The sequence below is a fragment of the Aotus nancymaae genome, unplaced genomic scaffold (assembly GCF_030222135.1).
Source record: "Aotus nancymaae isolate 86718 unplaced genomic scaffold, 86718_ANA_hifiasm-v0.15.2.pri h1tg000011l, whole genome shotgun sequence".
Taxonomy (NCBI): Eukaryota; Metazoa; Chordata; class Mammalia; order Primates; family Aotidae; genus Aotus; species Aotus nancymaae.
In genome coordinates this window covers 76,052,990-76,080,736 of record NW_026988422.1, presented here as the reverse complement: position 1 = coordinate 76,080,736, position 27,747 = coordinate 76,052,990, and the positions used below count along the sequence as shown (strand labels likewise).

Below are 27,747 nucleotides of genomic sequence, written 5' to 3'. Positions count from 1 at the left end.
GTGGATCACGAGGTCAAGAGATCGAGACCACCCTGGTCAACATGGTGAAACCCCGTCTCTACTAAAAATAAAAAAAATTAGCTGGGCACGGTGGCGTGTGCCTGTAATCCCAGCTACGCAGGAGGCTGAGGTAGGAGAATTGCCTCAACCCAGGAGGCGGAGGTTGCGGTGAGCCGAGATCGCGCCATTGCACTCCAGCCTGGGTAACAAGAGCGAAACTCCGTCTCAAAAAAAAAAAAAGGGGAAGCGAGTTAATCTATAAGGTGGGAATAGAAGTTGTAAGCATACGTGACTGAGATTACAGTCACATCTCTTTCAAGGCTAAAAGTGTTTTTTTTGGGGGGGTTCCAACAGCTTTTCAATTTTATTTTCACAGGGGCATCAGTATTTTTGAGGCGTCCCTAGATGGGTCCAATGTGCAGACAAGCTTGCAGACCAACGGATTAAAGTGCTCCAAGAGCTGGTAGGATCTTTTCGTAGTTGCCTCTGGGATCACTGCCCCCACCCGAGACCTCAAGCACCTCGGATTCCCGACCTCCGCTCATTGCGCAACCGCTGCCCCTCCACCCCGGCGCCCAGCCCAGAAGCCCCTGCCCGTGCACGCTGGGATTTGTAGTCCCTTTGACTCTCCAGCCTCATCCTCTTTTCCCTTTGGTTTAGGCAGACGCCACGCCCCGTAGCTCCACCAGTCACCGCGGCGCCGTGGCCGCCTAAACCAGGAGCGGCGGCGCCAGCAGCAATCACAGCAGAGCGGACGTCGGGGTGGCTGGTGTGAGGCTGCGCGCCGCCCCGAGTTCTCACGGTCCCGCGCCGCCACCACCGCGGGTCACTCGCCGCCGCCGCCGCCACCACTGCCACCACGATCGCCTGCCGCAGGTAACCGCGAGCCCCCGCACAGGACCGCGTCAGTCCCCACGCCTGAGGCCAGGGCCTCCCGACTGCTCTCTGAGGCTCTGGACCTCAGGGCTGGGATTTTCATTTTTCCCATCCTATTCTGAGTAATCAGTTTCTCACCCTGCGAGGGGGAATTTCGGGAAACGGTGAATCCTGAGGGAAGGGAAACCCTGCGGCCTTTCTGCCTGGTGGGGCCAATGGGGGTGGAGGGCTCTCTTTTCTCATGCATGTTGTGGCTGGAAGGGCGCAGTGCTCTGGAGGGGGAAACTGAGGCGCGGGAGGAGACGGAATTTGCTAAGATCCCATAGCCAAGGACCCCAACAGGGACTGGGGCTTGGCTCCAGACTTTGCGACCTAGGAACAGTTCAGACCTTTGATGCTTTTAATGTGAAGGATTGCACCCGTGGGAAAGGGCTATTAACGACGACAACGAAAACACCCAGGCTTGTGAAGACATCTATTTAGAGAAGTCAGGGAAGCTCTGGTTCTGGGAGGTTTGAGCTGGTGAGAGTTTCAGGACCACCCACATCAACCTTGGAAGTGAAAGTTAACCGGTTTCTTCTCCCGTCCCTATTAGATTTGAGGTTATACCTACGTGTAGTGTTCTATGCCAAGCATTGTAGTATCTGAGAGCTGGAAGAAGAAACTTTGTGTCACGTGCCTTGTTTTATAGATGAAAAGGAGTGCCCAGGGTAGTTGACTAGCCCTATGGTATGTGGTGAAGGGAGTAGCCCAGCTTTCTTTACTCTGGGACTGCATAGCAAACATTCATTGAGCCTTACTAAGCTTTTTGAGCAGAGACTATTTCATAAAGGGGGGAGACAATCTCTAGTGAACAGTTCCAGTGTTAAAGGGCTGGAGTGTACAGGGGCAGCATCTAACCCTGACTTGTGGGAGAGGTTGGGACTTCGCAGAGATGGGGAGATTTGAGTGGTAGTTTTGTTTGTTTTGTTTTTGAGAGGGAGTCTTGTGTCTCCCAGGCTGGAGTGCGGTGGTGCGATCTTCGCTTACTGCATCCTCCACCTTCTCAGTTCAAGTGATTCCCCTGTCTCAGCCTCCTGAGTTGTGGGATTACAGGCACCTGCCACCATGCCCGGGTAATTTTTGTATTTTTAGTAGAGACGAGGTTTCACTATGTTGGCCAGGATGGTCTCGATCTCTTGATCTCAGGTGATCCACCCGCCTCAGCCTCCCAAAGTGCTGGGATTACAGACGTGAGCCACCTCACCTGGCCTTGGAGTTTGAGGGATGGGCAGGACCTAGTGAGATGAAGGAAGAGAAGAGTGTTTCATCTGGGAAAACAGCATGATGAAGGCAGAGAAAGAGCAAGCAATGCTTTTGCACTGGAGTCGAGTCTGGTGCAGTAAAGGATTTCATGTGGGCAGTGGATTTTATGAGTGTAAGAATAGAGAGGTACATCTTGCAGGACCTCCTGTGCTGCTGTGAGAGATTTGGATGTTATGCTGAATGTCCAGGAAGCCACATTTACTGTAGATCTGTATCTTAGATTCTCTGTAGTGTGGAATAGTGTTGGAGAGAGGCCACAAAGGATAGGGAGGTCATTGCAATAATCCCCGGGAGAATTACAAGGGTTTTAAAGATAGTTGCAGTGGTTGGGGGTGTGGGGGGAGGAGAAAATAATTTAAGAGTTCTGAGGAGGTAGAATACACCATACCCAGCATTAGTCAGTAAAAAATATATTGAAGTAAACTCTATCTCTTGAGTTTTCCAACTGATGACTATCTTTTAAAGAAATGTCCAGTGTATTTCTTTTTAACTGCACAAGTTGCTTTGCAGACCATAATTGGAATCCCAGTTTATCATGAGGAAGTTGTCACATGTATTGAGGGTATTGAAATCTGAATGGTTAAATAATCATATAACACTCAAATTTTCTTGTAATACAAGAAATACACGTTAAAACCATCATTAGATAATTGTATGTCTATCAGATTAGGAATTGTAAAGTTTGACACTATCAGAAACTTATTTTGAAGAAAATGAGATTCTCATTTGCTACTGATTGCTAGTGTATCTAAACAGGATAGCCACTAGCAGAATGGGTATATCTTGAGATCAGTGGTTCTACTTCTAGAAAATACTAAGAAGCCAGAGACATTTGTATACAAAGGGAAGGATCATAGGATTGTTTGTGGCAACACTATCTATAATGGTTTAAAAAATTGGAACCAGCCTAAATGTCCATTAGTAGGAGAATGTTTGTAGAGTAGGTTTGTATCTTTTTATAGTAAATCGATTGGAACAGAATGCTAATTGAGGATAGTGGTTACTTTGCAGTGTGGGGAGGAAGGGTTGGGACAGAGGGAATAATTTCATCTGCAATGTAGAAAAAAGATGAGCAGGTTTATAAAATGATAACGGGGAATGGTCTGGATGGTAACTGGTGTTTTGTGTTACTCTTTGTACATTTCTGTAGTTTAATGTCTATGCTTCAATTTCTTGAAGTAAAAGTTCAAGTAAAAATTTAACTTGAGTTAACATGTAGCTATAAAAGTTAGGTTCAGTCATTTTGGAAAAAAGCTGCAAATTGCACTGGTACCACGTTTCAAAAATAGTAATTTGGGTGAAAGAAAACTCAAATTCCAAATAAGCATTAAAAACAAAACTGTGGAGAAGTTATTAATCATTGACCAACATTTTTAAATTTTTTAATCTCTTGTAGAGACTGGGTCTCACTATCTTGCCCAGAGCAGCCTCAAACTCCTGGGCCCATGTGACCCTCTGGCTTTGGCCTCAGAGTCCTGGGGTTATAGGCAGGAGCCACTGTGCCCACCATTGGCCAAAATTTACTTTCCTAGAAACCTAAGTTCTAACTATTAATAGATTAAAAATTTCTTTTGACTACTTCTTTTGAAATGCGTGTTACTTGCTTTTACTTTCCATAATACTAAAAGATAATTTCCTTTTTCTTTTTTTGTTTTTTTTTGAGATGGGGTCTCGCCCTGTTGCCAGGCTGGAGTGCAATGGCATGATCTTGGCTCACTGCAACCTCTGCCTTCTGGGTTCAATCGATTCTTCTGTCTCAGCCTCCCCAGTAGCTGGGACTACAGGAGCGTGCCACCATGCCCAGCTAAGTTTTGTATATTTAGTAGAGACTGGGTGTCACCATATTGGCCAGGCGGATCTCAAACTCCTGACCTCATGATCCACCCGCCTCGACCTCCCAAAGTGCTGGGATTACAGACATGAGCCATGATGCCCAGCCAAGGTAATTTTTTTAAAGAAAGATAAAGTCATTACTCTGTAAAATATAAAAATGAACGTGTGAAGGATTTTATTTAGCTCATCAATGAGGAAACTTTGTGAGGTGTTGGAGACTCTACAGTACAGCCGTTTCGTAGATTAGAAATACTGCAATGAACTTGCGAATGAAAGACAAAACTGGCCTCTACAGAGGTGAAGAGACTCAATTGAACCTTTATTTGGTAACCTGCATTTGCATGTCTAGACTAGAATTATTTGCATTGCTGTTACCCATAGTATGCAGAATTATAAAATAACCCCTGTGAATCAGAATTAGATAACCTTAAAGAGTGTGCTCTAATCTAGAAGCTAGTTTGCCACTGAATCACATTTTCTCTGTAGGAAAAAAACAATGGTGAACTAACCTGAATAAAATAGATTTTTCATTTGAGATAAGATCTAGCTGGAGATGATGATAATTTTTTTATTTTGAGACAGAGTCTTTCTCTGTTGGCCAGCCTGGAGCACTGTGGTTTGATCTCGGCCCACTGCAACCTTTACTTTGAGGACTCAAGCGATTCACCTGCCTCAGCCTCCCGAGTAGCTGGGATGACAAGTGCACGCCACCATGCCTGGCTAATTTTTGTATTTTTAGTTGAGTTGGGGTTTCACAATGTTGGCTAGGCTGGTCTTGAACTTCTGGCCTCAAGTGATCCACCCACCTTGGCCAAAGTGTTGGAATTACAGGTGCGAGCCACCACGCCCAGCCTGGATTTTGTTTTAATTCTATTCTTTAACCAGAAAATCCAAGGATTTAAAGGACTGAATGACCTTTTAATAAGTTCTACCATCTCATTTGACAGATGGAACGTTAAGGCCCAGAGAGAGGAACGGTCTCCCCTGAGTTGGTAGCTATGTCTTGTGTTAGAGAAAAATTGCATCAGATGCCTTTTTTTTTTTTTTTTGAGACAGGGGACAGAGGTCTCACTGTCTCACCCAGGCTGGATGGCTCACTACAGCCTTGACTTCCTGGGCTCAAGTGATCCTCCCTGCTCAGCACCCTGAGTAGCTGGGACCACAAGTATGTACCATCATGCTGGCTGTATTTGTAGAGACAGAGTCTCCCTATGTTGCCCAGGCTGGTCTGGATCTACTGGGTTTGAGTGATCCTCCCGCCTTGGCCTTCCAAAGTGTTGAGATTACAGGTGCGAGCCACCACACCCAGCCTGTATCCAGTGCTTTTTAAAATTTTTTCTGTTTGACACAGGGTCTCACTGTGTTGCCCATGTTGGTCTCAAACTTCCAGGCTCTAGTGATCCTTCTACCTCAGCCTCCTAAGTAGCTGGGACTGCATGCGTGTGCCAGTGTGCCACGCATGAGTACTTTATAAAAACGGCAAGACAGGCTGGGTGCAGTGGCTCACATCTGTAATACCAGTACTTTGGGAGGCTGAGACAGGTGGATCACTTGAGGCCAGGAGCTTGAGACCAGCCTGGCCAACACGGTGAAACCTAAAAATAAAAAAATTAGCTGGGCATGGTGGTGCATGCCTGTAATTCCAGCTACTCTGGAGGCTAACGCATGAGAACCGCTTGATTCTGGGAGGTGGAGGTTGCAGTGAGCTGAGATCACACCACTGTACTCCATTCTGGGTGACAGAGCGAGACTGTGTCTCAAACAAAACGAAACAAAACCAAAAAATCAAAACAAAACAAAAAACAGCAAGACATTTTCTTCTAACTATTGTGGTAAGAGAGAGAGACTTCAGTATGGAATGGAGCTCAGCTGTAGGATGGCAAGGTCAACTGGGGATTTATAGCCCACAGGCAAGGTGAGGGGGGTCAGTGGAATTCCCTCAGCTTAAAATATTCAGTATCCCAAGGTGCCATTTTTTGATGTAGTGGGTCCTGAACCCCATCAATAGAATATTACTAAGAGGAACTTGATTAGCTGTCAAGGGTGGAAGATTCTCTTCTGGATTCTTGCTAAAACTGGATGGTAGACCAAGGCCTTGTGGAAAAAGAGGGCTCAGAGGAGGGTGACTAAAGTCTGCTCAAGGAGACAGTTCTTGTCACCTGTCCTGATTTCTTCTGCATGTTGTCAACTGAAAAACCTTGCAGGATGATTTTATTTTTTATTCTTTTTTTTAGATGGAGTCTCACTGTGTTACCCAGGCTAGAGCGCTGTGGTTCGATCTTGGCTCACTGCAACCTCTGCCTCCTGGGTTCAAACGATTCTACTGCCTCAACCTCCTGAGTAGCTGGGCTTACAGGTGCCTGCTACCATGCCCAGCTAATTTTTGTATTTTTAGTAGGGACGGGATTCCACCATGTTGGGCAGGCTGATTTTGAACTCCTGGCCTCAAATGATCCACCCACCTCATACTCCCAAAGTGCTAGGATTACCGGTGTGAGCCACCATGCCCAGCCTTCAGGATGATTTTATTCTAAACCCCTAGAGAGCAGAGAGTACATAGGATCCAAACCTTTAGGTTTGGAAGGCTGTTTACAGATGTCGTTATCTATCTACCTGCTTTGCTTGGCTTTGATGATTTTCTGTGTAGAACCCAGACCCAGTAGTTGGCACTGAGGGGTCACTCCTGATGGTGGTTAAGGTGTAGGTTTTGGTATCAGACCTGGATTTGGACTTGACTCTTCTGCTGAAATGGCCCTGTGAACTTGACCTTATTACTTACATTGCTAATGATAATTTATCTGGAAAGGACACTGCATCACAAACTTCCCAAATGGATTAAACCTGACTTGATGGTGCATTTCTTGAAGCCAAGTGAAGTTATTTTTTGTGAGACAGGGTCTCACTCTGTTGCCCAGGCTGGAGTGCAGTGGCACGATCTTGGCTCACTGCAACCTCCGCCTCCTGGGTTCAAGCAGTTCTCCCACCTCAGCCTCCCAAGTAGCTGGGATTACAGGTGTGTGCCACCATGCTTGGCTAATTTTTGTATTTTTAGTAGAGATGGGGTTACATCATATTGGCCAGGTTGGTCTTGAACTCCTGGGCCCAAGTGATCTACCCACCTCGGTCTCCCAAAGGGCTGCTAATACAGCCATGAGCCACTGCACTTGGCCTTAAGTGAAGTCTTTCAAGTGAATTGCTGGCCTATTACAGCCCTGTAACCTGATCAGGGGCGAAGGCCGAGTGGGAACTGCAGAGGACTTGTCATTGGAGGCTGGTGAAATCTGTAAAGGCTCGTTCATTGACCTTGACTTTATGTAATTCAGATCCTCCTTTGAAGGCTCTTCTAAGGACAAGAGCTCTTTATGCAGCGAGCCCACTAGTGCCTTAAAATAGTAGGGGACGGAAGAGCACCGTGGGTGTCCTATTCCCGGAGGAAGCTGTGAGGGCCTGCTCTGTGCTCGGGCCCTAGGGTGCAGAGTGCAGTGCCCATGGTTCCGGGGCCTCCCAGACTTTCACATAAACAACTCTTTGTGTGACAAGTAGGTGATGTAGTGGAACAAGCAGTCTTTGCCGTCAGATCTGTGTGGTCCCACCAGTGCCACTGACCACCAAGTTTCTCTACTTCTCTGAGCCTCAGTTTCCTCACCTGTCTGAAGGGAGTGGTGATCCTTGCTTACAGGACGGCTGTTGTGAGGATGGTGTGAATAAAGTGTCTTGTACATCATGTGGTCTGTAGTAGATACCCACCTCTGTGCCACACCCCAACACGTCCCACTCTGGGAATTTTTTTTTTTTCGAGATGGAGTTTCTCTCTTGTTGCCCAGGCTGGAGTGCAATGGTGCGATCTCAGCTCACTGCAAACTCCTCCTCCTAGGTTCAAGCAATTCTCCTGCCTCAGCCTCCCAAGTAGCTGGGATTATAGGCATGCCCCACCATGGCCTGCTAATTTTGTATTTTTAGTAGAGACAGGGTTTCTCCATAATGGTCAGGCTGGTCTTGAACTCCTGACCTCAGGTATCCACCCACCTCGGCCTCCCAAAGTGCTGGGATAACAGGTGTGAGCCACTGTGCCCGACCGGAAGTCTTTCTCTCTCATCTCCCCCGGTTGGAGCAACGACCTTCTGTGTTGTCTTCTCCCTGCACGTGGTTAGCAGACAACACACATGCTCTAACAGCACCCCTGGGAGATCTTTTCACTCTTGGCACATCACGATCTGCCTTAGGTTCTTTTTAAAGGCTTCACAGTATCCCACCATGAGGCTGTACTGTAGCTGATCCAGGTAGACATTTATGTTGCTTCCAGTGCTTTGCCCTAATGGATGGACTGGTGCCCTCACCTCCATAATTTCTTCCCCTTTTACACCTCCCATTCCTACTGGGACTCCCACCCCATCCTGCCTTATTTTTCTCCATCACTCTCTTCATTATCTGACAACCTATGTGTTTAAATGGTCTGTCTCTTCTCTCTAGAATGCCACCTCCACGAAGAGTTTTGTCTGTTTGGTTCATTGTTCAGTGCCTGGGAGCAGCCAGTAGGTGCTCGGTCCACATTTGTTGGATGGATTAGGGGTGTGGGTGGATGAAGGAGAGAGTAGATAGGAGGAGGGCAGGTTAAAGGAGAGGAGGTAGATGATGGTGATGATGATGATGCCTCTGTGAGATGAGGCCTGTGTAATGGGGACCGTGGAGAGCCACAGCCAAAAACAGCAGAGTCACAAAGAGCTAGTAGTTTAGCAGGGATCATTCACTTTTTCACCGGTTTTCACTTTGATAAACCAGGAATCCTAGGGATGCTGCCAGATTATTTGTGACTTTGTTTTGATGCTTTGACTTTGTCAAAAATCATGCAATAAATGCCCACAGGAAATTAGCATGTAGGGTAGCTGCTTTGAGGCACGTTCATTGCCAAGGGTAATGGAATGATTATTTTACTCTCATTTCTCATCTTCACCCCAGGCCTTTACATGTTTCCCAAAATAGCGTTAGCGTATGTGGTTTTTTAAAGTAGCATTTTCTGTTTAGCCACATACTCTGAGGCTTTTAACATAGCATCATAGTTGGTGTTTTAAGTAAAATTTTGGTGCCACAAATGAAATAGCACTTGAAAATATGTCCTCTCTGGCCGGGCGCAGTGGCTCACGCCTGTAATCCTAGCACTTTGGGAGGCTGAGGTGGGTGGATCACCTGAGGTCAGGAGTTCAAGACCAGCCTGGCCATCATGGTGAAACCCCAATTAAAAAAAAAAGAAAAGAAAAAAAAAGAAAATATGTCCTCTCAGCAAGGCAGTTTCCTTCTTCTTCTTCTTCTTTTTTTTTCTTTTGAGACGGAGTCTCGCTCTGTGGCCAGGCTGGAGTGCGGTCTGCAGTGGCATGATCTGGGTTCACTGTAATCTCCACCTCCCGGGTTCAAGCGATCCTCCTGCTTCAGCCTCCCGAGTAGCTGAGACTACAGGTGCATTCCATCACGCCCAGCTTTTTTTTTTGGGGGGTAGAGATGGGGTTTCACCATGTTGGCCAGGATGGTCTCAATCTCCTGACCTTGTGATCCGCCCGCCTCGGCCTCCCAAAGTGCTGGGATTACAGGCGTGAGCCACTGCGCCCTGCGGCAGTTTACTTCTATAGAAGGGTGCAGGACTCACGGACTGAGCAATGATGGCCGCCGCACACTAGGACAAAGGGGAAGGGGTACTTATGCCTAATAGAGGTCATCCCTGTTGGTGTGTCCCCGATTGGCTAGGGTTAGACCGCACAAACTAGACTTATCCCGATTGGCTATTTTAAAAAGAGCAGGGGTCCGAGCTGGAGTGGCAGGGTGGGTGTTTTAGCAGGAAGGATGGTTACAGGCTTGTCAGAGCTGGTAGCCAGGGGTGATCAGGTGACCGGGATGAGTCAGGATGGAGCCAGGGGGAGGGGGAGCAGATGTGAACTACTATGAACCGGTGGAGAAGGTTGTTTACTGGAATTACAAGGAAGTTAAACTTTAAAATAGAGATTTAAAGAATAAGAGAGTGGAACATACTGACATACTGATTCTTTGAAGAGGACCTTGGGGTTCACTATAACATCGGGGAATTACGACTGTGTTTATAAGAAAAAAGAGTGATGGGGTGGGAGCATCGCCAGGTAGTGACTATGAAAATGTCATCTTCTGTATCAGTAGGGCACTTTTCCTCACTGAAGAGTAACTCGCTAGTGGATTAGAGGAATGCAAGATTAACTCGGTTTTGTAAAAATCACCAAGTGGTGCTTTTCTGGTGCCTGCTGTGTGTTTGCTGATTTACGTGGATAAGCAGGTGTTGTTTGTGCTGTTGTTCACAGTCAGGTCAACCATTTGTTTCTGGCATTTTATTTATTCATTTTTCCCGTAAATATGAGGGGGTAGAAGTCACACACCAATGCCCCCAGAGGAATGAGCCTCTTTGGGACTATGTCATATGAACGAAACTCAGAATAAACAGGTGTGTAAACTAGCGACTCCCTTTTATTGCTGATGAAAGATGACAGTAACAGCCAGGCTATTCCTGCCATGCGGTCTGGGAGTGTATTCTCACTCCCTCGGTTGGGGTCAGCAACCTATGGCCAAACAAACCACCTATTTTATAGATAAAGTTTTATTGGAACATAACCATGTTCATTTGTTTGTCTATCGTCTCTGACTGTAACCAGCTCATGGGTTAGTAATTCATCACTTGCAGAGTCCAATTAACAAGAGTGAGATCTGGTACAAAGAAAGTGATTTATTTCCAAAGAGCTTAGGGGAAGAAGCACAGGCATCCCACCTTTAAATGTCCTGCTTTGCTTTTGGAGCAGAAAGCAGACACTTTTAAAAAGTAGGGGAGGAAGTAAGCAAGGTGGGGATCCATATGTTAGCTTGGGGTCTTATCTACTGCGCTGTCTGTCAGTTGAGCTGGTGACTGCTGGCATCTTTGTGGGCAGAACTAGACCAAAAACTCCCCAGGTGGGAGGGCCCAGCAGGCGTGCTTTTTGACTATTAACTCTGGAGGCATCCCCCTGCCGGTGAGAGTTCTATATTGGGCATGCTTCAGTCTGTAAATCAACTGTGAACTCTCAAGGAGTTAGGTGAACTTTCCCTGTAGGGAGTGTCTGGTGAAGAAGGGGTGGGTAAAAGGCTGTATTTGTGTTTCTAACGGGCTGAGTAGGAAGTGGGGAACCAGGGGAATGATAAGAGGAGAGACAAAAATAATTAAACCGTCTCTTAGAAAAATGTGAGTACTTGGTTACATGGATACTTTCAGGATACAGTGGCAGACTTGCAAGTTGTGAGAGAGATGGCCTGGCTTGCGAAACCAAAAATATTTACTTTCTGGTTGTTTACAGGAAAAGTTAGCCGACCCCTACCCTAGGGGAAGGAGGCTGCTGGGTGAGCTCCGGGAAGGTGAGAGTTGTTGGTTGGAACACCTTGGTAGTCACCGTCACAGCTCTCTTGTGGGGTCACGGAAGAGCTTGGGGGACATGGCTGTTTTTGCTCCTTGACCCTCTCTTGCCTGTCCTCACTGTTGCTTCTTTACACCTTTGTATAATCGTACCTTGTATTGGTTCTTTACCTTCCAGCTGCCAAGGGTGCTTGAACCAGAGTGACTCCATCTTGAACAAAGGCTGGAGAAGATTTGGCTAAGACCTGCTGGGCTGCATTCCCAGGAGGTCAGGCATTCTTAGTCACGGGATATTTACCGTTAAGGGAACAGGTTAATATTTACCAAACAGACTCAGGAAAGGTCCTGGTGTCCCAATATCTTAAGGACAAACGCATTTTTAGCTTAATAATGAGCTTTCTTTCCTCTTTCTTTCTTTCTTTTTTTTTTTGAGATGGAGTTTCGCTCTTGTTACCCAGGCTGGAGTGCAATGGCGCAATCTTGGCTTACCGCAACCTCCGCCTCCTGGGTTCAAGCAATTCTCCTGCCTCAGCCTCCCGAGTAGCTGGGACTACAGGCAAACACCACCACGCCCAGCTAATTTTTGCATTTTTAGTAGAGACGGGGTTTCACCATATTGACCAGGATGGTCTCAATCTCTTGACCTCGTGATCCACCCGCCTCGGCCTCCCAAAGTGCTGCGATTACAGGTGTGAGCCACCAATTACAGGTGTGAGCCACCGCGCTGGCTCTTTCTTTCTTTATTTATTTCTTATCTTAAGAACAAAAGCATTTTTAGTTTAATAATAAGCTTTCTTTCCTCTATCTTTCTTTTTTATCTTAAGAACAAAAGCATTTTTAGTTTAATAATAAGCTTTCTTTCTTCTTTCTTTCTTTATCTTAAGAACAAGCATTTTTAGTTTAATAATAAGCTTGCTTTCTTCTTTCTTTCTTCTTTTCTTTTCTTTCCTCTGGCACGATCTTGGCTCACTGCAGCCTCTGCCTCCCAGGTTCAAGCAATTCTCATGCCTCAGCCTCCTGAGTACCTGGGATTACAGGCCTGTACCACTATGCCCAGCTAAATTTTGTATTTTTAGTAGAGTTTGGGTTTCATCATGTTGTCCAAAGTCAAACTCCTGACCTCAAGTGATCTGCCTTCCTCTGCCTCCCAAAGTGCTGAGATTACAGGTGTGAGCCACCGCGCCTGGGCGTAAGTTTCACCTTAAAGATAATAACATAGATTCTTGTGAAAGGCAGCAGTTCTACAAAGATTAACCATCCTCTTTCACAAGCCCTTGCAGTAGGCACATCTCCCTGTGATTTTGTTTTGCTTTGTTGCCTTATGTCTAAACATGCATTGCACCTGAGGTGGACACAGTTCTGCTCTTGCTTCTGGGGACACCCTATTCTGTCTATGGAGTAACCTGTTCTTTCATTCCTTCACTTTCTTAGTAAGCTTGCTTGCACATTATTCTGTGGACTTGCCCCAAATTCTTTCTTGCATGAGATCTAAGATCCCTCTGTTGAGGTCTGGACCAGGACCCCTTTTTGGAAACACAACCCCACAGTCAGCCCTTGTCAGGTTGAGTGGACGTGTGGGGAGCCTCCTCAGGTCACATTAACAGACCCGTGGTTCTAGCCCTGGGGGCCCTCAGCACTCCACTCTCCTATCTGTTATGTGCCATACTAGCCCCAACTCCAAGAAAAAAAACACGTGAAAAAACAAATCTGTGGGCATCTAACTGTGGTTACCAGTTGACAGTCCGTGAGCCTTGCAGTGGAGTTAAAGAAACCTGAAGTTTCAGGCTTTCAGATTAAGAATTAAGTTCTTGTTAGGAGACAGCCCTTGGGGATGGAGCAGTGCAGTCTGCTGAGCAGGGTGCTAGGTCGGGGACTGGTGGACAAGAGCCTGGGGGTTTTCATACAGTTCTGCCACATCAAAGGTAATCTGAGGCTAGCAGCATAGTGTCACCTGACACTTATTAGAAATACAGTCTCATGACCGGGCACTGTGGCTCATGCCTGTAATCCAGCACTTTGGGAGGCCGAGGCAGGTGGATCACGAGGTCAGGAGTTTGAGACCAGCCTGGGCAATATGGTGGAACCCCTCTCTACTAAAAATACAAAAATTAGCCAGGCATGGTGGTGGGCACTTGTAATCCCAACTACTCAGGAGGCTGAGGCAGGAGAATCACTTGAACTTGGGAGGCAGGGGTTGCGGTGAGTGGAGATTGCCCCGCTGCACTCCAGCCTGGCAACAGAGCAACATTCTGTCCCCGCCCCCCCAAAAAAAGAAATGCAGTCTCAGGCCCTGCCCCAGGCCTACTGAATCAGAATCTGCTTCCTAGATCCCCAGGTGACCTAGGTGAATGTTCAAGTTGGAGAATTACTGGCCTAAGACACTTTTCAAGAGACTCAGGGCATCCTATTTACTTATTGGAGAAATTCCATTGCTTTGAAGGCTAGACTCAGAATGTCCAGGATGGCTTCTTCAGCTTACAGGTGGATCGCCCCTCTTCTGGGTGCCTCCTCCATGAGGACTCAAGGCTTTGTCCCTGTCCCTGTTGAGTTCCCAGCACCCAGCACCTTGTCTGGCAAAGTAGATGTTGTGGAGACTCTGGCTGAGCGGCGAGTGAATGAATGAATGAGCACCATTAGCCCTGCTGGTGGCATTGGGACAGAAGTCAGCCTCACACAGCTTCTGCTCTGAGTCCCCACATCTCAGTAACTATATTTTTCTTATCGCAGAGCCACAGGCTTGGTGCTGTTTTCCGTTTGTACTTTAACAGTGTATTTAAGGTTTTGGCATTGAAGTATAAAATAGGGCATGTACTTCAATAATAATAAAGTCTTTTTTTTTTTTTTGAGATGGAGTCTCGCTCTGTTGCCCAGACTGGAATGTAGTGGCACGATCTCGGCTCACTGCAACACTGCAACCTCTGCCTCCCGAACTCAAGTGATTTTCCTGCCTCAGCCTCCCGAGTAGCCAGGATTACAGGCTCCTGCTGCCATGCCTGGCTAATTTTTGTATTTTTAATAGAGAAAGGGTTTCGCGATGTTGGCCAGGCTGGTCTCAAACTCCTGACCTCAAGTGATCTGTCCGCCTCAGCTTCCCAAAGTGCTGGGATTACAGGTGTGAGCCACCATGGCCAGGCTCGATAATAATGAAGTCTGGAGATGCAGAGCCATGTAGCAGAAAGAGTGCTGGACCAACCATTCGGAAGGCATGGTCCCAGCTCTGGCCAAAGCTGACAGTCCATGGATATTAGGCAGGTCATTGCTCTCAGACCTCAACCTCTCCTGTCTGTAAAACAAGGATGAAAATGTTTACCCTGCATGTTGCACAGAGCATATGTCCATGTGTGATACAAAGACAACAGGAATTAATTTTTGACTATAACTTATCTACATAGTTCACCTTATAAGCTTAAATTGCCCATCAATGTTTTTATTAAACTGTACTGAATTTTTAGAAACTTAATTGTTAAGTATCACACATTAATTGTGTTAAAAAGAGACAAAAATGAGGAAGAAAATCACCCTTGATCCTGCCTACCACCCAGCAATAACTGCTGTTAAAATTTTATGTCTGTCTTCCATATTTTTCTGTACAGTTTATTCTGTTTATTTACTTTTATTTTTAAAATTTATATATATATAATTTTTTTTTTTTTTTTTTTTTTTAAGACAGAGTCTCACTCTGTTGCCCAGGCTGGAGTGCAGTGGCATGATCTCAGCCCACTGCAACCTCTGCCTCCTAGGTTAAGGTGATTATCCTACCTCAGCCACCCTAGTAGCTGGGAATATAGATGTGTGCCACCACGCCCAGCTAATTTAAAATTTTTAGTTGAGATGGTTTTGCTGTGTTGGCCAGTCTGATCTTAAACTCCTGACCTCAGGTAATCCTCCTGCCTTGGCCTCCCAAAGTGCTGGGATTACAGACGTGAGCCACCGTGCGTGGCCTGCAGTTTATTTCACATGTATATTCTCTTCTTATAAATAGTTCATAGTATGTGGTAGATATTTTTCCAACAGTGAATTTTGTCAATGAATTTTATCTGCTGTATTTTGAGTTGTGTCAAAAACTTTTAAAAAACTTTATCCAGAGACCTTTCTGGATATTCTTTGGTTTTCTATGCATGACTTGGACTTGTAGTGAAGATCCACAGGTATGGACAGCCCCTTCTCCACGTGGAGGATCCAGCAATAGAGCTCAAAATAGAATTCCTCTGTATCTTCATTGTTATCCTTAGCATACTGTGTCTGGTGGTTAAATGGCCTTATCTTTTTGACCCATTTACTGTGATCTTTTCCTAGAGGCTGACAATGTTTATCTGTTCTTGTTTCTTTTTACTTGACTCTGCCTTTCCCTTCTCAGGTTTCTGCAGTTGAACTCCACGGTGCAGAATGGTTTGGAAAGTAGCTGTATTCCTCAGCGTGGCCCTGGGCATTGGTGCTCTTCCCATAGATGATCCTGAAGATGGAGGCAAGCACTGGGTGGTGATTGTGGCTGGTTCAAATGGCTGGTATAATTATAGGCACCAGGTAAGAAAATGACTAATCTCTTTCTTTATGACACTGGCATTCTGAAAACAACTCCAGACATTGTTAATATTAAATAGAAAAGACTTGAAAAGCCATTGATGGACCTGTTAGGCTGGCTATAACATAGGTGTGTTGGTGAGGATGTAGAGAAATTAGCACCCTTGTATATTGCTAGGAGGATTATAAGGTGGTATAGCCATTTTGGAAAACAGTTTGGCAATTCCTCAGAAGTTTCTATTGCATCTTAGCCTGATGCAAGCTTTCTGAACCTTGGCACTGTTGATAATTGGAAACCAGGTCATTCTTGGTTGTTGGGGGCTGTCTTGTGCATTTGAGGTTTAGCAATATCCATGACACCCACGCATTGGGTGATAGCGGCATCTCCTGCTCCACTGTAATAACCCAGAATGTCTCCAGACATTTCCCAGTGTTCCCAGGCAGCCAGATCACTCAGGTTGAGACTCAGTTAGTTCAACATCTTCCTTTTAGAGATAGGGAAACTGAGGCCTAGAGAGTAGAGATGGCTTGCTCAAGGCCACATGGCAAGTAGGGACCAGACAGGACTCAGCTCAGGGCTCTGATGAAAGGATCCCCAGGCCTCTCTGCCCTGCTGTGTTGTTCACAGTAGCCAAAAGGTAGAAGCAGCCCAGATGTCCATCAGAGGCTGAATGGATTACACAATGTGGTCTATTTGTAGAAGAAGATATTATTTGACCATAAGAAAGAAGTACTCACACATGCTTCAACATGGGTGAACCTTACAAACATGCTAAGAAGCTGGTCACAAAGACTGCATATTTTATGATTCCATTTAAACAAAAGTCCAAATTTGGGAAATCTATAGAGATAGAAAGTAGGTTAGTAGTTGCCAAGGGCTGAGTGAAGGAGAGACTGGGGAGTGACTGCTGATGGATATGGAGTCTCTTTTTGCAGGAATGAGAATGCTCTAGAAGTAGTGGTGATGAATATACAACTTGGTGAACATACTGTAAACCATTGAATTGTCTGTTTTAGAAGACTGGTCTTTTTTTTTTTTTTTTTTAAACGAAGTTTAGCTCTTGTTGCCCAGGCTGGAGTGTAATGGTGGGATCTCAGCTCACCACAACCTCCACCTCCCGTGTTCGAGAGATTCTCCAGTCTCAGCCTCCCAAGTAGCTGGGAGTACAGGCATGCACCACCATGCCCAGCTAATTTTGTATTTTTAGTAGAGATAGGGTTTCTCTATGTTGGTCAGGCTGGTCTCGAACTCCTGACCTCAGGTGACCTGCCTGCCTTGGCCTCCCAAAGTGCTGGGATCACAGGCATGAGCTACTGCGCCTGGCCCAGAAGACTGGCTTTTATGGTGTGTGAACTGTATCTCAATAAAGCTGTTACTTTTAAAAAAAGTTATTTAATCTTGTCAGTCTCTGAAATGAATGCTTAGACTTGCAAATGCTGGGCTCTCTTTTAAGAGCACTTTATACAAAGTCCTTTGACACCTGAAGTGGGGTGATATGCAGTTGGTCCAGTTCCTACTCCTTCTTTATGAACGACTAGACTGAGGCATAGGCAAGGTCAGCAGTTTGCCCGTGCAGTACAGCTCACAAGTGGTAGGGCCAGTTTTCAAACCCAGGCCAACTGGCTCTGGAGCAGCCGTGTCTGGTAGGAGAGCCATGGTAAATTTTCTAGTAGTCACATTTAGCCACATTTAGAAAGTGAAATTAACTTTAATATTTTAATAATTTCTTTCTCTTTTTTGAGATGGAGTCTCACTCTGTCACCCAGGCCTGGCATGATCTGGGCTCACTGCAACTTCCTCCTCCTTGGTTCAAGTGATTCTCCTGCCTCAGCTCCCGAGTAGCTGTGATTACAGGCACCCACCACCACATCCAGCTAATTTTTGTATTTTTAGCAGAGATGACGTTTCACCATGTTGGCCAAGCTGGTCTCGAACTTCTGACCTCAGGTGATCTGCCCGCCTTGGCTTCCCAAAGTGCTGGAATTACAGGTGTGAGCCACCATGCCTGGCCTTAATAACTTCTTTAAACCAGTATTTCCAAACCACTATTATTTTCAACATGTAATCAATATAAAAAATCAATAATGAGATACCAGCCAGCGTGCTTGTAGTCCTAGCTACTTTGGAGGCTGAAGTGGGAGGATTGTTGGAGCCCAGGAGTTTAAGGCTGCTGGGAGCTATTATCGCACCTGTGCACAGCCAGTGCACTCCAGCTTGGATAGCAGAGCGAGACCTTGTTTAAAAAAAAAAAAAGATATTAATGAGATACCATACATTTTTTTTGTACTAAGTCATTGAAATCCAATGTGTATTTACAGTCACTGAATGAATGGATGAATGAATGAATAACTCATTTCTCCAATCACTTTTGCATGTTAGCCATATAGGAAATTTGGCTTGATTAAAAAGTGGTTATCATGGCAAAATGATCACTCCTCCTTGTAATACTCAACCACAGACCTGACTCACGTAAGGAGGAGCAGCCTGTGCACGCAGATGTTCAGCTCTGTTTTCTTCTCCCCCTCTAACCACAAGTTTGGAAAGATTAGTTGTTAAATACAGATCAGAGTTAACAGGATGACCCATCAGCCACCCGGATTTTTTTACAAGCAACTTTTAAAACAATGTATTTGTTAAACGTTATTGAGTGCGGGTTATCCAGTTACGCTGCTCCCAGAAACCTCTGTTTCTTTAGTGTTGCTAGTTTCCCTGAGTAAAATACTACATATCAAAATAGAATGAAGGGAATCAAGGCCAAAGAAGTGGCCCAGACTGAAATACTCCTCCCGGAGTAGGAGAGGATGATGGCATCAAGGCTGGTGGAGGTGAGATTTGTGCTGATTCAGCCTCACCTCAGCCTGCCTCCCTGAGAGGCTGCTTCTGTCCTCAGCCAGCTGCCATTCGCCTTCTTGGCTTTGGAGGCTCATCATCAAAAGAGCATTTGAAAGAACGGTCTCCATAGAACATAGGCAGATTTTTTTTTTTTTTTTGAGATGGAGGTTTTCTCTGCCATTCAGGCTAGAGTGCAGTGATGCCATCTCGGCTCACTGCAGCCTCTGCCTCCTGGGTTCAAGTGATTCTCCTGCCCCAGCCTCCCGAGTAGCTGGGACTATAGGTTTGTGTCACTATGCCCAGCTAATTTTTTGTATTTTTAGTAGAGACGGGATTTCACCATGTTAGCCAGAATGGTCTTGATCTCCTGACCTCATGATCTGCCCCCTTCGGCCTCGCAAAGTGCTGGGATTACAGGTGTGAGCCACCGTGCCTGGCCCCCCCGGCAGATTTTTAAACTTAACATTTTCCTAGAGGTTTATATTTTCCTTGGATTAACACATTCATTTACCACAAGCCTCTGTTTAGGGAAGAGTGGCTCACCAGGTACAAATTAAACATTGTCAAGTGCTTTCCTATGCATTATGCTTGTTAATTAAGCCTTGTTTTGTCTTGACGAAATTGATTTCTCAGTCTTCCATTTTGGGCTGGGATTAAGTGTGATTTGGGGGGTGGGGGTCGGAGGTGATGTGGGCAGGACATTCTGCATCCTGTGTCCTGAGCATGGGGTGAGCAAGGAGGGCCCCTTTGGAAGTCATGGAATCAGAGTCATGGATCGTCTGGGACGATCAGGGAGAGCTGGAAGAGTGGGATGGGGGGCAGGGGGAGGGTTGCCTGGGTGATGAGGAGAAGGGAGCAGCCAAGCATGAGTGCCAGAGAGGTGACAGAGGCAGACCTGGAGGAGGGGCTGGCAAGATGGCCCAGGATAGGCAGAGGGGTGCAGGTACCTGGGAAGTGTGATACAATCCCAGAATAAGCCAAAAAAAAAAAACAAAGCTGGGCAGATGGAAGTGGCCCAGGAGCAGACGTGACTGGAAATGGTACCTGGCTCATTGCTGCTGAGCACATGTGAGTCAGGTGCTGTTCAGGGTGCTGGTGATGCAAGTCTCATCCCCTGCTCTGCAGTGCTGACATTCTGGTGGAAGAAGGGTGCTCTTGACTAAGTGCTTCCTATGTGCAGGGCTCAGGTCCAAGCACTGGGTGTGTGTTATCTCAATCCTCAGACAACCCAAGAGGATAGGTCCTATTCGATCTCCATTGTTAGATTTGGAGGTGGGGCTGAGGCACAGAAAGGCTGGATAACTTATCTAAGGTCACACAGCTAGTAAGGAGTGGAGGTGAGATTTGAACGCAGGCAGTCCGTGCTCTGCAGCCCATGCTCATAATCACTACTCTAGTCATGTGGCTTGGGTATCTAGGCATTATTTTATCTTTTAAAATAGTTTCCTTTTTTGTGTTAAAAATTTAACACATATTTAAAGTTTATCATAGAAAACTTACACAGCCAAAGGAAGCAAGTCATTTGTAATCAGTCATGCGCCGTATGACAGGTTCGTCCACTGACAGCCCGCACACACGACAGTGATCCCACAGATTATAGCAGCATATTTTTACGGTACTTTTACTATGTCTAGATACACAAATACTTGCTGCTGTGTTCCAGTTGTCTACAGTATTCATGACGATAACATGCAGTAGAGGTTTATAGCCTAGGATGACCACCTGAGCGTCACAGCGAGCATTACCACCTGAGCCCCGCCTCCTGTCAATCATCGGTGGCTTTAGATTCTAACAGGAGCGTGAACCCTATTGTGAACTGCATATATGAGGAATCTAGGTTGCGCACTCCTTGTGAGAATCTAACTAATGCCTAATTATCTACGGTGGAACCGTTTCACCCTGAAACCATCACCCCTCACCCCCATGTATGGAAAAGTTGTCTTCCACGAAACCAGTTCCTGGTGCCAAAAAGGTTGGGGACTGCTGGGCGAAGCCATCTAGGGTTGTGTAAATACACTGTATGATGTTCAGAGAACGGCAGCCTCATCTCGTGAACCATTTCTCAGAATGCATCCTTGTCTTTGAGCAGTCACGCCTGCTACTCAGAATCAATGTTGCTGGCATTGCATTCTGAAAATGGCAAACACAGCAGAATTTTTCTGGGCAGTAAAACAGACTTGGCAGATTGGTCCATTTAGTTTAACATTTTTCACTTGAGGCCCATGGTTTCCAAGGGGCATAGAGGAGGATTGTGGAGAATGGGGAGTCAGGGCCCTCCAGTCAGGAGCCCCCCAGCCTTTTAGGGCAGGTGCACAAATAACTGAACTGGAGGCTGAGAATGAGCAGTTCCTACAGGAGCTCCAGGTGCTGGGTTTGGGTCCAGGAGTAGGTGAGCTCCATCAGGAGAGGGATGGGAATGCAGCTTTGTGGAGGAGAGGCTTGAGGTGGGTTTGAAAGGTGATGATGTCTCTGCAGAAGCTCTTTCTGTGTGGAGGGAAGAGCATCAGCTGGGAATATAAAAATCACAGTGAGGGGCGTGGCCAGCACATCGGATGCCTTCAAGTGCACATACCAGAGCCCTCCCTGGTGGTTTGAATCTCAGGGAGTATGGAGACTCTGGATGTGGCTTATTAAGCGGTTTAGCCTTGTTATCTCAAACCCAGGTCCTTTTCATCTTTTTTTTTTTTTAAGGCAGAATCTCACTCTGTTACCCAGGCTGGAGTGCGGTGGTGTGATCTCGGCTCATTGCAACCTCCGCCTCCCAGGTTCAATCAATTTTCATGCGTCTGCCCCTCGAGTAGCTGGGATTACAGGAGCTCACCACCATGCCCAGCTAATTTTTGTATTTTTAGTAGAGACAGGGTTTTGCCATGTTGCCCAGGCTGGTCTTGAACTCCTGGCCTGAAGCAATCCACTCACCTTGAAGAGGGAGACCCAGGCATCTCAGATCAACTTCTCCTTTTCATTCCTAAGACTGTAAACTTTTCCTTTTCATATGCAATTCCTAAGACTGTAAACCGAAACCCTTTTCATATGTAATTCCTGAGACTGTAAACCCTTTTCATATGTTAAGTTATAAACCTAAGATTCTTCCAAGAGTAACATCTAAAGTATAAGCCTATATAAAGATGAACCTTCCTTTGTTAGGGGAGCTTGGCTGTTAGGCAACAATGCCACCTTGCTCCTGGCTGAATAAACTCCTTCCTCCTGTATTCGGTGTCCGAGAGATCCGTTTCCCTCGGTCGCTCCGCTACAACCTCGGCTCCCAAAGTGCTGGGATTACAGGCATGAGCCACCTCGCCTGGCCCCTTTTCATTTTTCTACTCTGTCATCATGGTTTTGATGAACTGTGCTCAAATACACTCTCCTCATAGTCACAAAATGGCTGCAGCAGCTCCAGGTGTCACATTCAAACAAAACCTTGAAGAAGAAAAAGAGGCCATCTGTGTGTCTTATCTGTTTGGCTTGCTCTTTATCAGAATGCGCATCTTTTCCTGGAGCTGTGGGTGGACTTTGTCCCATGTCTGCCTGGCCAGAATTGTATCACATGCTCATGTTCAAGTCAGTCAGTCCCTGGTGAGGGGAAAGGGATTTCCACTTCTCACTCAGGGACACACCTGACCACTTGGAGCTGGGTAGGTCATCTGAGCAAAGGCAGGGCCTGGGTGGAAAGGAAAGTGGCCACAGGGCATGCAAAGACAGCACATGGCCCAGGTAGAGAGGGAGGAGAAAGCAAGGGAGAAAGAGATCAGCAAGCTAGGGTGAGGGCATGGTGAGGCGTGTTAGGAGGAGAAGGACCAGTCAGGAACTCCCCTTTTCTTTCCCTTTCACGGAACCTCTCCCTTAGAACTAGATAAAAGGTTGGACAGGCCCTTTGTCACATGACAAGAACAGGGAGCTCCTCACTCTGTGTGCTCCCGGCAAGTCCCTTTTCCATCCCCACACTCAGAGCCTCCCATTGCTGTCTAGCTCAAGACTAGAGCCTGCAATCTTTTTTTCCTATAAAGGGCCAGATAGTAAATATTTGAGGTTTTGTGGGCCAAGGGGCAAAATCGAGACAGGTGGGGCTGAAGGCAAGGCTGCCTGGCCAGACTGCAGCAATGGAGGCAAGAGGGAGTGGCCAGGGGGTGCAGGCAGGAGGTGGTGGTGTCTCACAGTCCACTCTTCCGACAAGCTCTTTATTTATTTATTAAAAAAAATTTTTTTTTTTTGAGACGGAGTCTCACTCTTGTTGCCCAGCCTGGAGTGCAGTGATATGATCTCGACTCACTGTAATCTCCACCTCCTGGGTTCAAGTGATTCTCCTGCCTCAGCCTCCTGAATAGCTGGGCTTACAGGTGCCCACCACCATGCCCGGCTGATTTTTTTATTTTTAGTAGAGACAGGATTTCACCATGTTGGCCAGGCTGGTCTTGAACTCCTGACCTCAGGATCCACCCGCCTTGGCCTTCCAAAGTGCTGGGATTACAGGTGTGAGCCACCATGCCTGGACAAACAAGCTCTTAATTTATGGTGTTTTGAGGTTAATCCCTGTCATTGCACAGTGTCACTTTTATATTTAAAAAGAAATCTGTGGCTAAGCATGGTAGCTCGTGCCCGTAATCCCATTACTTTGGGAGGCCAAGGTGGGTGGATCACCTGAGGTCAGGAGTTTGAGATCAGCCTGGCCAACATGGAGAAACCCCATCTCTACTAAAAATACAAAAACTAGCTGGGCATGGTGGTGGGTGCCTGTAATCCCAGCTACTCAGGAGGCCGAGGCGGGAGAATTGCTTGAACCTGGGAGGTGGAGGTTGCAGTGAGCCGAGTTTGTGCTACTGCACTCCAGCCTGGGCGACAGAACAAGACTCTTGTCTCCAAAAAGAAAAAAAAGAAAGAAAGAAATCTGCTTTTATTGTTATTTCTTTTAGCAACAAGGTCTTACTCTGTCACTCAGGCTGGAACACAGTGGTGTGATCATAGCTCAGTGCAGCTTTGAACTCCTGGGCTCAAGGGATCCTCCTGCCTCAACCTCTGAGTAGCTGGGACTATAGGCACGCCACCATGCCCAGCTAGTTAAAAATTTTTTTTTATAGAGATGAAGTCTTACTGTTTCCCAGGCTGGTCTTGAACTCCTGGGCTCAAGTGATCCTCTTTCCTCAGCCTCCCAAAGTGCTGAATTACAGACCCCTGTCTGGCCTGAAATCTGCTTTTAAAGAGGGCATGGTGGGAAGGGATTAGGCGGGAGGACAGAGGGGACTGTGCAGGGGAATCCCGAGCATATGGGATGTGGGCTTGGGCTGATTTGTGCCGCAGGGCCATGATTGTAAGTGCCAGAGGCATCACAGGGGCTTGGAGAGAGTGTGGCTCTAGATGTGCACAGACCTGGGTGTAATTCCTGCCCTCCAATTACTTGCTGTATAAGTTTGAACAAATTACATTGTCAGATTCTTTCTCTGGGGTTGGCGGTGGGCTCAGCAAGGCACCCTGCAAAACCCCAGCCTAGTTGCTCAGCTGTGTGTCAGGAAGTGATCGTATATGTATACTTGGCAGCTGAGCAGAGCTGGCTAGAGAGCGGACCCTTCATGGCAACCGTGACACACATGGGGCATGCTGATTGTATTTAGACCTTGTTTGGCTTGTCTTTATTTAGCTGACAGCTGGCTAAGCTGGAGACAGCGCAAGCAGACAGCGTGGGGACAGTGGCCCTATTGGTAAATCACAGGAGTCGTTAGGAAGACCAGTGGAACTCCCAGCACAAGCCATGAAACCAGCCAAGTCACAGTCTCTGTTCATCATTCCAGAGGGCTCTGTGTGCGTTTCCTAGAAGTCTTGCTCAATACCCTCCTCTTGACTATTACCTCATATGGCTTTTCTGGGCTTAAGTGGGGAAAATACAGTATAGGTCACATGAGTTTAAGGGAAGTCATACAAGTAATCAGTAACACCATTTTCAAATTGTTTGAGTTGATTGAATCCCACTTATATCTCTTTTGAGTGCCAGTAAATATTTGACTTAAACGAAGAACCCCACTGAGTTAACAAAGGTAGAGGCAACCAAGTACGTCCAAGGCCCAGAAGAGAGTCACAGCCTGATGGGGGGTCAATCAGTGTGGAAGAAGGGGCACAAGGCATGGTTGGGGTCAGCCATGGTCCTTTCTGAGCTTGCCCCCGTCTGTAAGATGAGGATGAAAGCACCTACCTCTCAAGGATGCTGGGGGTCCCTGATAGTACAGGAGTAACAACACAAGGCACTCTGAACCCGCCCCTGCAGAAAATATGTAACTTTATTGAGGCCTAGTTTAAGACCTATTATCTTAATTCACCCATTTTAATTATTTAACTCAATGTTTTAGTAAATTTACCAAGTTTTGCAAACATCACTATAAATCAGTTTGAGGATATTTCCATCATCCCAGTAAGATCCTTTGGGCAGGCTGGGCATGGGGGGCTCACACCTTTAATCCCAGCAATTTGGGAGGCTGAGGCAGGTGGATCACTTGAGGCCAGGAGTTCGAGACCAGCCTGGCTAACATGGCAAAACCCTGTTTCTACTAAAATACAAAAATTAGCTGGATGTGATGGCACACGCCTGTAATCCCAGCTACTTAGAAGACTGAGGCTCGAGAATCACTTGAGTGAGCCCTGGAGGCAGAAGCTGCAGTGAGCCATGATCATGCCACTGCACTCCAGCCTGGGCAATAGAGCAAGATTCTGACTCAAAAAAAAAAAAATATTTTGGGCATATTTGCAGATCCCACCTCTAGCCCCAGGCAGCTCCTAATCATGTACTTTCTATCTCTATAGGTTTGTTTATTCTGGACACTTCCTATCAATGGAGCTAAACGGTGTGTGGTCTTTTGTGTCTGGCTTCTCTTAGCGTCATGTTTTTGCAGTTTGTTCACGTCGTAACATGCATCAGTGCTTCACTTCTTTTTATTCCCAAATGCGGGTTTATAATTTTCTGAAAGTTAACCACTGAAGCCCATTTCTCCTTTGAGTCATCTTGTAATTTCCAGCTTTCTCCCTGCTAAAGAAATGAAGATATTTAGTGTTGGGGGTCTCTGGCCCCTCAACTTCCTGTGGAACCCAGCAGTTCTGTTGACCCCCGCTATCCTAGATGAATTAAGACAGTTAAATACTGTGTGGAACTTTTATTAGATAACACTTAAAGGAATTCAGTACATTAAAAAAAAAAAAAAAGGATAGATCACATTTTGCCTGCTCATTTATCAGTTGATGGACATCTGGGTTGGTTCCCATTTTTGTCTATTATGGACAGTGCTGCTGAGAACATTTGTGTGCAAATCTTTGTATGAATAAATTTTTTTGTTTCTCTTGGGTGGGTACTTAAGAGTTGAAATTGTTGGGTCACATGGTAAATTGATGTTTGACTCTTTGAGAAACTATAAAGCTCGTTTCCAAAATGGCGGCCCCACTTTATGCTGCCATAGCAGTGTATGTTGGGAGGCTCTTGGTTCCTCAGTCCTCGGCAACACTTGTTATTGTCTGTCTGGCTGTGAAGTGGCTGAAGTCTCAGTGTGGTTTGATTTGTATTTCCTAATGACTTGTGATGTTGAACATCTTTTCATGTGCTGATTAACCATTTGTGTATCTCCTTAAGTGAAATGTTTATTGAACTGTTTTGCATATTTTTGGCTCAGTCATTTTGTCTTATTAAGGTACGGGAGTTCTTTGCATGTTTGAATATAAGCCCTTTATCAGACATGTGTTTTGCAAATATTTCCTTGTAGTCTGTTGCTTGTCTTTTCATTTTCTCAATAATGTCTTTGGAAGTGCTAAAGGTTTTAATTTTGCTGAGTTCAATTTATCAAGGCTTTTTTTTTTTTTTGAGACACAGTCTTGCTCTGTTGCCCAGGCTGGAGTGCAGTGGCGTAATCTCAGCTCACTGCAACCTCTGCCTCCCGGGTTCAAGTGATTTCTCCTGCCTTAGCCTCCTGAGTAGCTCGGATTACAGGCATGCACCACCACACCTGGCTAATTTCTTTGTATTTTTAGTAGACATGGAGTTTTACCATGTTGGCCAGGCTGATCTCGAACTCCTCACCTCAAGTGATCTCAAAGTGCTAGGATCCTTGGCCTCCCAAAGTGCTGGAATTACAGGTGTAAGCCACAGCGCCTGGCCTGATTTGATTTTTTTAAAACTAAATAGCAGCCAGATAATGTCTATATACCATGTGTACAATAAAATGAATACCTGTGTACCTTGCACCTTGCTAAAAAAAATAAGATTATATTAGTACCTTGTCCCTGTCGGATGGACTCCCCCTCTCTTCCCTTCAGAGACTAAGCTTCTGAATTTTTTGTCATTCATTCATTTGCTTTATAGTTTTGCTATATATCTATTTAACTGTAAACAGCATAATGTTTACATGAGCCTGTTTTGATCTTTATATAAATGTAATCATAGTGAAGGTACTTTTCTATGACTTGTTCTTTTTTTCATTATGTTCCCAAGAGTCACCTGTTTTGAAACCTGGGTTGTACTTGTTTGTGTATTTTTTAAAGTTTCTATAGATTCAGGGGGTACATGGATATACTGCGCAGTGGTCGAGTTTGTGCTTTTTGTGTACCCATCACCTGAGTAGTGGGTTGTATTCCACTTATGTGAGCATATGACAGTTTATTTTTTCAGCTCGTAATGGTCATTGGAGTTATTTCTTGGCTTTTGCTGTTCAAGTGATGCTGTGAACACTTTCTGGTTTTCCATGGGATAGAGTTTTGCTAGGTTGTATGAATAGGAGTAGAATTGCTGGGTTGGAGGGTGTGTGGTTCAACCCCACTGATAACGTCAAGCTGTTTTCCAGAGTGGAGTGCCAATTACACTATACTTCCACCATAGCTGTATTAGTTTACTAGCACTGCTTAAACAGATTGCCACAAAGTTCATGGCTTGAAACTACAAATTTATTATCTTACAGTTCTGGAGGCAAGAAATGTGAAATGGCTCTCACTGGGTTAAATCACGGTGTTGCCTGGCCTGTGT

At 45.9% G+C, this 27,747-nt stretch overlaps 1 protein-coding gene across 2 annotated transcripts in view; it reads left to right on the top strand.

The window, feature by feature from the left end:
* Positions 1 to 738: 738 nt before the first annotated feature.
* The window catches only part of LGMN (legumain), a 44,821-nt gene continuing 17,812 nt past the window's right edge, over positions 739 to 27,747 (top strand). The window contains exons 1-2 of one of the 2 annotated variants that reach the window (XM_064375176.1): positions 739 to 876; positions 15,765 to 15,931. In XM_064375176.1, the coding sequence (XP_064231246.1) occupies positions 15,794 to 15,931 (138 nt within the window). In that variant the 5' untranslated portion in view covers positions 739 to 876; positions 15,765 to 15,793. Of the gene's footprint in view, positions 877 to 11,588; positions 11,676 to 15,764; positions 15,932 to 27,747 lie in introns of those variants that run through there. The other variant, XM_012453141.2, reaches the window with a different exon arrangement.